Source organism: Pelodiscus sinensis, chromosome 5, assembly GCF_049634645.1.
Source record: "Pelodiscus sinensis isolate JC-2024 chromosome 5, ASM4963464v1, whole genome shotgun sequence".
Lineage (NCBI taxonomy): Eukaryota > Metazoa > Chordata > Testudines > Trionychidae > Pelodiscus > Pelodiscus sinensis.
Window position 1 is genome coordinate 78343013 of NC_134715.1, and position 12971 is coordinate 78355983.

A 12971-nucleotide genomic window follows, 5' to 3' on the forward strand; every position below is an offset into this window, starting at 1 on the left:
AGTCAAATAACTGAATTGGCTGAAGCCACTGGCTGAGCACCAGAGTTTGAAGTGCTTTTGACAGCACTAGCTTCTTCTGCTACACTGAGAGAATGTTTTTCTTCATTTAAGTATATTGAAATAGTTCATTTCAATGATTTGTTCACCCAAAGTTAAGCAAAAAAAGCTTATTTTTCTCTTCCAATCTCTGAATAAAAAGTAGGTGAGAGGATGAAATCTACTAGCTAGAAAGTACCGATGTTGTAGGTGGAGGTGCACAGATTAAGGCAAAAATTGTAAAAAATGTCCGTAAATTTTGACTGCCCAGATTAAGATACCTACTACCTGATTTTCCAAAGATATTAGCATTTTCATAACATTTTATATGTTAACAAAAGATCAAACTGACTTCAGTTGCAGTAATAAATCACTCAGCACTTCTACAAGCTTGATCCTAGGTGTCTCATATTGGGCACCCAGAAAGCAACTAACACCGATTTAGCAACTACCTGTGATAATCTGGGTTTAAGCAAATTGACTAGGATCACACAAGAGCTCGGTGGCAGAGGCAGAAGCCAATTCTTCAGCGTGACATTCAACTTCCTGAAACAGGAGGCCATCCTTTCTCTTCCTGTAATCCCCCATTTCATTCTCTAAACACCACCTGCTTTTTTCCCCTCCACACACCTCAAAACATTATCCTTTCAGGTCTCACTCTGAAAGGTGGTCTACACCTAAAACATAGTCCAACACAGCTACCTCAGCTGGGGGTTGGGGGGAGTTCACACTCAGAAACATAATTAAGATAACGGACACAAAAGGCAGAATCGAACCTGGGACCTCTAGAGCTTAGAACAGTGAGTTAGACAGACTCACCACATAAACTAATATGGTAGAGTCTACCATATTAGTTTATGTGGTAGAGGCTCATGTTCTAAGCTCCACAGGTCACAGGTTCAATTCCACCTGTTGGTATCATGTAGACACTACCGGGTAGACACTCAAGCTATAAAAACAAGTAGTCCTGTGGCACCTTAGAGTCTAACAAAAGTATATGTAGTATTGTGATGGGGCAGGCATACCCCACACTAGATTGGGAGGGGTGAAAACCCTGAGAGTGGAGGTAGTCCCACCCCTTCGACCCAACATGGCATGCTCCAAATGCTGGGGCAGTATAAAAGGCCAAGGAGCAGCTCAGTCTGGACTGGCCAGTGAAGGGGAAAGTTCTCTAGATGGAGCTCCCGCGCTGTTACAGCCCACAGTCCACATAGAGGGAGCTGAAGGGCCAGAAGGCAGTGACTTCTCAACCCCTACGGAGACCCAGGGAGAAACCACAACCGGAGAATGGGGAAAACCAATGGCTATGTGGGACAATGCCCCAACGGGACAGGTAGGAAGCAACCCAGGGAGGGTGCAAGAGCTGCCCCTCCCACCCAGGCATCCTCAGCATGTTTTGGCTGGACCCCCTGCTAAGAGGGAGCGGTAGGCAAGCCCCATGCTCATAGGGCCCTGGGTCAGGACCTGGTGAGGCAGGATGGGCCCAGGTCTCCAAACAGGGGCAACCCGCTGCACTCATTGACTCTGGCTATTAAGCCTTGCTGCCCTGAAGTAAGAGGCATGCGGCGGCGACCAATCAAGTGGCGACCGCACTCTGGAATAGCACTATTATTGTGGCAGGGTGGGCAGATACCGCCGTAAGTATCATGGGCTTTCATGGGCAAAACCCACTTCTTCAGATAATGATCTGGAGTAGAAATGAAACTCAAGCTATAAATGACAGAAAAGCCCCTTTTAGCTCTGTAATTAGTGTCTATACTACGAGCACTATGGTGCTGTAGCTGGAGCACTGCAGCCAGAACTGCTGACAGAACTGCCACGGCCCTGGGCAAGACGTGTGCATGGCAGTGAATCCTGGCCCCCGAAAGGGGAGGGCCTCAGGTGAAAGACGTGAGGCTGGAGCTAGCATCCCTCAGCCATTGTTCAGTACTGTCTGGTCCTCGCCACTGTGGGCTTTGGTGGCAATTTAAACAGTCCAGGGTGCTGGCCACTGCCTTAGTAGTGGTTACTGGGATCCCAGGGCCCTTTTAAATGACTGGGCCCCATGGCAACTACCCCTTCCACCCTCCCTTCCCCCATTGGGGGATCTGACTGCAGCTGTGCTCTTGTAGCACTTACAGTCTAGACACACCCACTGTTGTTAATATAGCTTGAACTCTAACAAAGAGCCTGGTTTATACCACAGTAGAGCAGAACTAATACACCTATGTGAAACATATATTCAAAGGCTGCCTTGCTGTGAGTCAATCAACCCCCTTTGTTTGTGGGCTACAACTTAATGGCTGTAGTCCAGAGGTAATTAACAAAACTCCTTTTTACCATCTGAATTCAAGTGTTTTACCTGCTGAGCCATTATTACTTGGTCTGTTAAAGCGCAACCCTTTTCTTTTAGTGGACTTTTCAGGATAAGAAAAAATGATAAAAACAGTACAAAATTACAGGAAGTAATAACAGAAAAACAGCATCCTGCCACAAGAGGATTTCACTTTCAGGAAATATATATTTTAAAGTAATTGCATTATGTAAAATAAATGAAACAAAAATGCACTGCATTACAAAAGAATTCATGAACACAACTCATCAAATCCCTTCAGAATAGATAAATATAACTCTTCTCTAAAATGAAGTAAGTGACTTGTCAAATATCAAGTCAAACAGAGTCAGATCTCCTAAGTCACTATCCTATACTTTTATTTAGCTATGTAAAAGCAAACAAGAGGTTTGAAAGTAACATCCTACACTAAAAAGTTGTCACTAACCAGTTGATTAGTCGACCCTGGGGAGTATCCCCATAGATCGCAATCTGGGTGGAGTGGGGCTGCTGGGAATGGACAGGTTCCCTGCTTGCTCTAGCCCCATGCCTGTCCATTCCCAGAAATAGGGCCAGCGCAGCCTCATGTGTGAAGGAGAGAGAGAGGACAAGAATCTTGGTGTGCTGCTCCTGCCTGCAAGCATCATCTCCCTCGGCTCCCATTGGCCGGGAACGGAGCTGAGGGGGAGAAGGGGCAGCGCAGAGAGACACGTGCTCCCTGGCCATGACCAAAGAGGCACATTGACTCCTTCCAGGAGTGGTGTGTGGGCTCATGGTAGGCAGGGAGCCTGTCTCATCCTTGCTGTGCCATGGACTGGAAGCCACTGGAAGTTAAGTGCCTCCCCACAGGAATTCACACACCAATCCACAGCACTCCAAGGCCTTGCCCTGGCCCTTCTTCAAGAACAAGCATCCCTGACCCTTCCTGCACCTGAAGTCTCAGCCCTAAGCACCCTCCCAGAGCCAGCATATGCACCATATTTGCATTCTGATCTCACTCCTGCCCCCCAACCTGCACTGCTGCCCCAGCCCTGAACCCTCTCTCAGAGCCAGCAACCTATACCCCCTCCTACACCCTCAAGCCCCATCCTGTGCCCCCAAAGCACCTGGACCAGCGCCAACCCCCCTCTCAAAGCCAGTATCCTGTTCTCCTTTCTGCACCCTAAACCCCTGCCGAGCCCAGTGAAAGTGGGTGAGGGAGAGAAAGGAGATGGCGAGGTCGCTGTAGGGCTTTGAGTAAGAGGCAGGATAGATCTTGGGTTGCCCTTAAATTGAGAAAGTGATCTTGGGCATAAAAAGTTTGAAAACTACTGCACTATAGTGTCTCAAATACATATTTATCTGAATCTGTTCCAGGAGGGTCCCACTATACTGATGAAATCATGGATATGAGGAAAGATCAAGACTCATCTTGTTTTAGATTTTCTTCCTCAGCTGAAATCCACCACTGGAAAAATTCCATCTTTCCTCTCCTCAGTATGCTTGTGTTTAAATAGCCACTCTGTGAACTGGCAGCATCTGTGAAAGGTTAGCACTACATATAATTGTGTGGAATTTTTTTATACATTTGTTTTCTATATAGCAATTCATACCTCTAGCAGGCGTCTCATTGCCTCCCAAGCATCCCCTTGTCACTAGGTGTGGCACTGCTGTGGCCAGCCTCAGCTTCTCCTCTTATAAGGTAACACTGAGGGCACACTCATCTAGGTTTAGGAGAAGCCAAACACTATAAATAAAATGTTATGAAACAAGTACAAGTCGTACCTCCCTTAACCAGGACGCCGTGGTCTGGCAACATCTATGGTCTGGCACGAACCAAAGATGTTCCTGGACCACAGAGCCCAGGAAGAGAGAGGTCTGGTGGTGGGGCAGGAGCACCGTAAGGGGCACCAGAGACTTAGCTGGGAGCCCAGAATACATATGTGGTCGGGAGAGGGGACGGATAGCATGGTGGGGAGTTCTGGCCCCAGCAGAGCTCCCTGGCCCCAGCAGTCGGGGAGCTCTAGCCTGGCCGCAGCTGTGAAGCTCCAACCCCAGCGGCAGCCAAGGAGCTTTGGCCCCATCCCCTGTTGTGGAGATTCGGACGTGTTTTGGCTCTAGAGGCCAGAGAACTCCAGCCTTAGCCCCAGCAGCAGCCAGGGAGCTCTGGCCATGGGCCGTGAAGCTCCGTCCCTGTCCTTCCACCCTGTCCCAACTGCAGAGCCAGGAGGCTGCGGAGCTCTGCCCTGACTGCACAGCTCTGGCCATGGAACTCCAGCCCCTGCACTAGCGGGGCCAAGGATAGCAGCAGGGGCAAGCTAGAACCCTACCCCAGTGGCAGCACGGTCATGAGGGCAGGAACCTTTTCTGGCTCAGCAAATCCCCTTGTTCAGGACCAGTCAGGTTCTGAGGGTGCCGGACCAGCAAGGTCCAACCTGTACAAAGATTTAAGCCTTTTACCTCAGAGCATGCACAAAACTTTACAGTCCCAAACCAAAGTATCTCCAAGTTTCAGCAGCTGTAAGGCCTCAGGCTTCTCCACAGCCCAGCTAGCTCTGTAATCTCTCTCCCAGTTGTTCAGGGTCTCTTCCAGGCATCCTTGCTTGGAAAGCTTTTGCTTAGTTTAGATTCCCTAGCAGCTCCTCTCCTCTGGAGCTTCCTTTCTTCTCAGGAACTTTTTTCAGCTGAGGTCTCGTAAGCCCTTTTTTAGGACCATGTGCTCTTTAATTAAGTGCTTTCTATCTACTTAAACAGGTGAATACAGGGCAGATCATTCTCTCCACTGCAGCTTGGTACAAGTATTCTAGGCATCTGCCTTAAAGGGCCAGCATTATGACAAATCTATAGGGCTCGCCGAACTGCGGCGAGCCCCGCTCGCCAGCCACGCTGTCCGGCAATCTGCGTATGCAAAGATTGTTCTGCACATGCGCAGATCGCCGGAACCCAGCTCTTCCGGGTTACAATCTACTCGCCCTTGGCCCTGCAAATCTATAATAATATCTGAAGCCTCTCTCCTGAAGTAAATGGCTAATAAAGCAATATGAAAAATATCAGAATCAAATTTCTTTAGTCCTTTGTGTTTGCCTATCTGACTCCAGCAATTTCTTTCCCGAACACCTGGATCTTTTCTGACTTCCACTCAAAGTAATAAAGAGCCTCATTTCCATATATAAAAACCAGTAATTAATCAATTTTTTTGACTATGCAATGCCTTCTGCCTTGCCATAAGATGGAAACAGGGAATAAGTAACAAAAGGCATATACATTTTTGGTGAGGACATTTAATTTCATTTATTTGTGGGGGTTTTTTTTATGCTGTTGTACTTCTTGTTAGATGTCATCTATTTGTGCAGGCCTGGGAGCAAAGGAAAAGGTAGATATATTAGTCTGAAATCACCATTTTCCATATTATTTAGATATAGGATTTTAACAAAGTTTTGGTCTTCTGAATCCCCTGTTCAATGGGAAAATGGCATTGGGGGCTAGAGTAGAGCAGGAAAGGGAAATGCAGAATTACTTCCTTTGTTCCCTAGACTTTGTGGTTGGAGAGTGAAACCACTGCTTGTACTAGTAATACTAACCTGCCCAGAGAGGGTAGCAGGGTGTGCATAAAGTCAAAGCTCAGCTGTTATATACATGACTCCCAGGATCCCCAAGAGGCATTTTCAGTTGACTCAGCAGAAATGCTTCCTGGGATTCCAACTGTAACTTAGCATCTCCACATACCTTACACATACAATGCAAAGTTGTGCCCTAAAAACTGATATGATTAAACTGAGAATCAGTGACAAAGTTCCGCATTTGTACCACTTCCTGTACCTTTAATAAAAGGCTAATGAAAAATAGCATACATATCTCGTTAATGTTTTCTACGGTCATCCAAAGGCAGATATTAGCTGATCATTTTCACATTGTTTGAAGTAATGTTTACTGTTTTAATTAGGGATGTAAGCACCTAGTATAGTAAGAACTATCAGAAAGAAAGCAAGGGGGCAAGTACCATGACCGTGGGGGACAGCACAGGTCGGGGGCAGTGGGGAAATGGCATGAGCAAGGATTAGAACAGTCCCACTCGCACCGGTCCCACTGCTGCTCCTCTCCCTTTCAAATGTACACGAGTCGCCTGAGGCTCTCGTACATTCAAAGGAAGAGGCCCAGAGGGGAACCTGCACCAGTGGGTTCCCGCTGCCTGTCTGCATTTCAAAGGGAGAGGCACAACAGGCACCCCCCTCATTAACTAATTGAGTAGTCAATGGAAATTCCATTGACTACTTGATTAGCTGATTAATCGAAATTTAACATCCCTAGTTTTTATTTCATTTAAAAGTGACAACAGTATTTAGCTTTCCAGCTCTCCATTCTTACACACATTTAGGTACTTCTATTTTCAGCATCATTCCTTTCTTTTATTTATGCTTCTTGGTTAGATACTGTGAAATTTCTATATTTTCCCCAAATTTTCAGAACACAACAACAGAACTGTATCTGGTAAACTGGAGAATGTTTTTATTCTCAAATTATATGCCAGATTATTAACTCTTTACAATGGTGAACAGTTACACACGTACTGTAGTCCATATTGATTTCAGTGGATTTACTTAAATCAAAAAATGGCAGATAATTGATCCAATGCTAATTGCCTATCAATATTAAGCACAAGAGAAAAAAAACAGAAGCAGCTTGAAGGAAAGTTACATGAGGGTCATATTATGTCCAACATGTTTAAAAAATACTTTCTGAATTATGTCCATTCCACTGCATTTACACAGGACAATAAATTAATAGACATGTAGAATATATACATACCAGTTTTGAGGTTTATTGAGAAGAATCCTTGTGGGTTTCCACTTGTAATCTTGTAGGTCAATTTTTCACTAGAGCTGGAATCAGGATCAAATGCCTCAATCTGAATGACAGATACATCCTTAGGTGAATTCTCTATGACTTCTGGGTAATAAACAGGTTCTGTTGTCTGTGGAGCATTATCATTAACATCCCCAACTTCTATGTAGATGTCAATGAAAGAAGACAAAGGTACAACACCATGGTCTGTTGCATAAACAGTTAACCAGTAATGTGAAGTAGTCTCACGGTCCAGCCAATCAGCCGTTTCTATTACACCTGTTGAAGAGGGACAAAAAGCAATAATATTAAATGCCCATAAATATAAAGAGCATGTCAGAAAACAAAACAAAAACACCACTAAACCCAAAACATGAATGACAAAGATTCTACAAGCTGTGCATGTATAGGCTAACCCGAATATTTAAAAAAAAACATTAGTATTAAAAGGGTCTGAATTTGTACAATGTATTATTTCAATATTTGTAAATCTATTTTCTTTTCTAACCTCCCTGGAGAATTAGCTTATCATTTAACATTCCTGCCCCAAAGATATTAATTACGACTTATTTGAAGTCTTTGGACTTTATTTACCCTCTTGTTACAGTACAAGTTCAACACTATATTAGGTTATCTAAGTAATTTAGCACCAGAAGTTTTTGATTATTTTCTGGAAAAGTTAGTGTGTAATACGAGAAATAAAATTAAAATAACCTTTTACTTGTAAACCAGAAATACATATTTCAAGCACAGTAATCAACATTTCATAATCACCACCAGATGTCACTATGGAAACTGGTTGTGTAAAATATAGAAAAGGGTAGGGCTAAGATAAAGAGAACAACAAATGAGAGTTCTGTATATTACAACACATTGATACTGTGCATAGGATGATGTTGAAAACAAAATAGATAATAGTGTCTAGTTTTTTTTCCAGAGGAATCCACTCAAAACAGCAATGTACTGCATAGACAAGATACTACTTTAAAATAAGTTGGTATTTTATATTTTCCTCTTATCAATGTTTACCTAAAATTTTCTTAGCTCCCACCTCCCATATAATAATCATACACAATCATTGCATCTTTGTTAAGCAGTTGCTAATTAGCCATGGCCTTCAACCTGCAAGCATAATTTCTGAATATCCGCAGTGCACAAACAGGCTTTTTTTTTTAAAACTGCATTGGTCTATAATCCCCCACTCCGAATTTCTAGGAACCATTTCTATTATTTACTCCTGTTGTACTTTTTATATCTTTTTACTTCTTAAGAAGATTTACTTCAGAGTTAATGAACCAGGTTAACAATACTGACTTCACTTTTAACCACAGTATTTCCATAGAAACCCCCAGTACTGAATGTGGCATGCAAGCATTTCAATTGTACAATCTATGCAAGCTAGGCTGTACAGTTATTTATTCTGTGGCATCTTTGCAAATGCAACATTACATTAATTTCCTCCTAGCCTGGCTTTCAACAGGGCCTCTCTACCACTTGAAGGTTGTGTAGAATGCTCAACCCAATTAATAAAGCATATCACCACAATATGCCTCTCCTACATTCTTAACATAGAATATCATGAAATAAAATGGCAAATTCATTTAAAAATGGTCCTCCATTCCAAAGCTCTCAGAAGGGTAGACTTTAACTTCCATCACCCTCCTTAGTTACAGTGACTCCTAATGCTATGAATAGAGTGTTGAAGTCTTAGTCTCTTGACATCTCTCTCCAACATTAATGCATGAAAACAAAAGAACCCCATGTTCAGAACAGAACATAAGAATAGGGTTGCCAGCTTCCTAATCACAAAACACCCTTAAACCCCACCCATTCCTCAAGGCCCCACCCTAGCTCACTACATTCCTCTCCCTCCTTTACTAGCTCTCCTCCACCCTGGCTCATTTTCACTGGGCTGGGGCAGGGGATCAGGGTAAGGGAGGGGGGTGAGGGCTCTGTGGTGGGCCCAGTGCTGAAGGGTAGGAGAGAGCTCCAGGTGGGGCAGGAAAAGGGGGTTGGTGTGTGGACTCTGGGCAACATTTACCTCAGAAAGCTCCCTGGAAGCAGTGTTATGTCCCCCTGGGTCCTAGGCAAAGTGGTGGCCATGGGGCTCTGCATGCTGTGGTAACCAGCAAATGGGAGCTGCTGTCCCAGTGCTCAGGTTGAAGGGAGCATACAGAGCCCCTGTGGCAGTCCCTTCATCTAGGAGCCTGCCAGCCTTGCCATGCCAGCAGTGCTGCCAAGAGTCACCAGGATCCCTTTACAACGGGGTGTTCCAATAATAAATTAGACACACCTGGCAACTCTAATACAAATGGACTATCACGGTAACAACCAAAAATATGACATTCCTGAAAATTTATTTTTAGTTTAATTACAGATAAGGTTTGAGTTCATAACATGATTTCTACAAATTCTTCACCATGACAAATTGTGATTTTTGTGAAAATGTACAATGAAAGACCTACTGATTAATTAACCACTGAATGACTCATCTAGCACAGATCTCTACCCAACAGGATCGCACTGGCTTTGAGAATTCTTGCAATTTTAACTTGCTCCAGGGTCACATGCACTGTAAGTTTGCATTAGTGATCAGCAACAGGAAGCCTGAGCTACCTAAGCTGACAGTGAGAGTGAAATGAATCATTCTTTCATTTTTTCTTGTTGGAACAAATCCCAAACTGTTGAACAAATATTTCTACAATAAGACTGCTACTTAAAAGTCTGAATCAGATTAAACAAATGAAAGAAGTTCATTCTGTGGAACAGCCGAAGAAACTATAACACTGATATCTGTATTGGGATCTGAACTTAATATCAAAAATAAAACATTACCTGATGCAAAGATTCCTCAAATATGCAAACAAAATGTGGCAGAAACACAAACTTCTCCACCTCCTTACATTTTAGAACAGGTATCAGTGACAGACACATTAGAGAAGACAGATACCTTATTAAAAATGGGCACACATATATTCTAAGAATTAAGTTATTCTGACAATATTAAAAATGAAGGCACAAAAAGCCACTACTTTAGCATGCAGTACATGCAAAAGAGGGCTGGAAGAAATGAAGACAAGCAGCTTTCCCTCACCCTTTGCATGCAGGTCAGCCACAATTTCTTTTAGTGCCAAACCTACATTCCTAGTTATTATTCCTGGTTAGTAGAGCTAAAGAAGTGGGCTGTGCCCACAAAAGCTCATGATACCATCTACATGTTTTGTTAGTCTATAAGGTGCTACCAGACCATTTGTTGTTTTTTCCTGTACAGACTAATTCGGCTACCCCCTGAAGCTTCTGTGTGGATATGGCTCATCTTTGACTTTCTCCCTTCTCAGCAAGCCAGCTCTGAGGTTCAAAATGAGGGAGAACTACCAATCCAATGTGTACTTCTTCAAAGGAATTCTGGTTGTGACAAGACAGATTTTTTTCTAGGGCTTCCCCTACACACAAATATATACTGACACCACATTCCATTATTAAAAAAAAAAATCACAGTCTGGTGTGTATCAGACACCATACACAAAACCATGCCTTAAAATCTCTTATCAGTCCTACTCCCTCAGCTCTGTCCTTATGTCAGTGATCACCAGCCAGCAGATCGGGATCTACTGGAGATCTTGGAGCCTCTGTCAGGTGATTCTGACTGGTTTGGCCAAGATGCTATCAAGTGCAGACACTTAAGCTGCCCCTCCACCCACTGCTGCTCATCTCCTGGCCTTTGCCTTGGCGCTGCCCCTCTCCCTGGGGAGCCTCCTGCTTGCTGTACAGGGGAGGGGAGGCAGAGGAGGGGTGTTGTTGTTAAGATTCCCTCTCTCACTCTGTATCCTTTCTCCACAAAGCAGAGAGGGGGGAATAACTTGGACTTGGGATGGAGTTTGCTGGCTGCTTTAAGGAGTGGTCCAGGGCCAGTGCAGGGGTGAGTTAGCCCCACTGCACCACCAGCCAGGAGCCACCTGAGGTAAGCAGTGCCCAGTCGGAGCCCACATCCTGAAGCCCTACCTCAGTCATGGCCCCCCTCCCGCACCCTAAGCCCCTGCTCCAGTCCCGAGAACCCAACCCTCTGCCCCAGCCTGATGAAAGTGAGTGAGGATGAGTGAGAAGGAGGATGGAGTGAGCAGGGATGGTGCCTCGGAGAAGGAGCAGGTGGGGCAAGGATATTTATATTTGAGGTAGATCTTGGATTGTACTTAAACTCAAAAAGTGATCTCATGCTTAAAAAGGTTGGAGACCTTATATAAAAAGTCCCATGTTAAATCTTAAGGAACACTGAAACACACAAAAACACACTAAATTCAATACAATTTGCAGTCTCTGATCATAAAAGTACAGAACTGGAACAGATCAGCTAAACAAGAATGGAGATGCTTTTCACAGGTATAACGATATTTTCTTTCCTATCGCTGGTCCAGGACCAATGCTCCCAAAAGTGTCTTGCTCCTTGTACTGGACTGCCAACTAATCCTCTTCTCAATATTATTCTAGTAGCCCATCTCACACAAGAGTTAGAGCACAGTAATACTTTATGGTAGCTTAACTAATGCTTTATACCATCTGAAAGCCAACTTTCTAAGCTTTAAGACAGAATAAATCATTGGATTATAGCTCTAATGGTTTTCAAGAGAGCAGTCACAAAAATTATGCATGACTTCAAATAACAAGAAAAACAAGACCAAAAAGAACAAAATTCAGAAAGGTGTGATTTTTGTGAGCATCCAAGGCCAATAAATAAATACTTTATCCACTGGGATAGCTGTGGGTAGAGTTTCCATCTTTTCAGCAGTATGAAAAAAAATATTGTTTCTAGCTCTGGTGGTTACAAGGTATCAGGTCTTAAGCTACATGAGATTGACATCTATCCCTCCAACTTCCATTGCTTTTTTGGAATGGGTCCAAGAACAAATATAGCAAGTGCTCCACTTTAAGTAAATATAAATTTCAATTCCTGATTGTGCTACAGTTGGCTCTGATCCATGCTCTAAGTCCATCACTTTAACAAGTGCTTATATTCATGTGAATTAAAACATTCACAAACACAGAAAGTTTGAGATATATATTTCTGAATGTTTTCCTACCATTCAATGCCTCCAGTTGACCTGCTTTCATGACAAAGGATGAAGATGCTGAAGGATGATTTTCTTATCACACGTAAGCCAGTATTTCAGAATGTACTTATTAGCAAGGCTCGACAAACAATACAATCTACTTGCCCGTGGCGAGTAGATTTCAGCCACGTGCCCCGTTCTTTCGCGGCACGCGCATGCGCGTTGTGGCTCTTGCGCATGCGCAGTACGGCGCTGGCGATCGGTTTTCACCGCCGTTCATTAAGCCCTGCTTATTAGAATGAAGAGGAAAGGTAGAATATCTACATGTACATAATGTGCAATGCTCTCACTTATATTAAGGCCCTTTTATATCAATCTTGCAGTATAAAAGGTCTTAAAAGTGGGACTAAGTTACATTTATCCCCACTGAAAGGTCTTTGTTCGTTTACATTGCCAGAGTGGCATAAAGAGGTTTTAAAGTAAATAAGAATCTGGCTTTTTTTTTTTTAAGCATCACTGTTTCCATATTGTTAGGCAGTTTTTATGGAAGGTGTATCCCTACATTTTAAGCACTTTATGGCAGGAGAGAGTAATCGAAGGCCCAGGGGCTAGATGCACCCCCATGGCTCAGGGCTTCACCCCAGCATTGGCGAGCCCACACTGGAGCTCTAGTCCCCTCGCCACCCCATCACAGGGCCGGAGCACATAAAATCTACTAGCCTGTGCCCCTCTGGCTCTGTTGTTTGAGGGGAATACAG

The 12971-nt window shown here is 43.7% G+C and overlaps 1 protein-coding gene across 5 annotated transcripts in view; it reads right to left on the bottom strand.

Moving 5' to 3' along the window:
- FAT1 (FAT atypical cadherin 1) overlaps positions 1 to 12971 on the bottom strand; it is a 164082-nt gene that overhangs the window by 103532 nt on the left and 47579 nt on the right. For all 5 annotated transcript variants that reach the window (XM_006128452.4, XM_006128448.2, XM_075930342.1 and 2 more), the window contains exon 3: positions 7133 to 7447. In XM_006128452.4, the coding sequence (XP_006128514.2) occupies positions 7133 to 7447 (315 nt within the window). The remainder of the gene's footprint in view (positions 1 to 7132; positions 7448 to 12971) is intronic.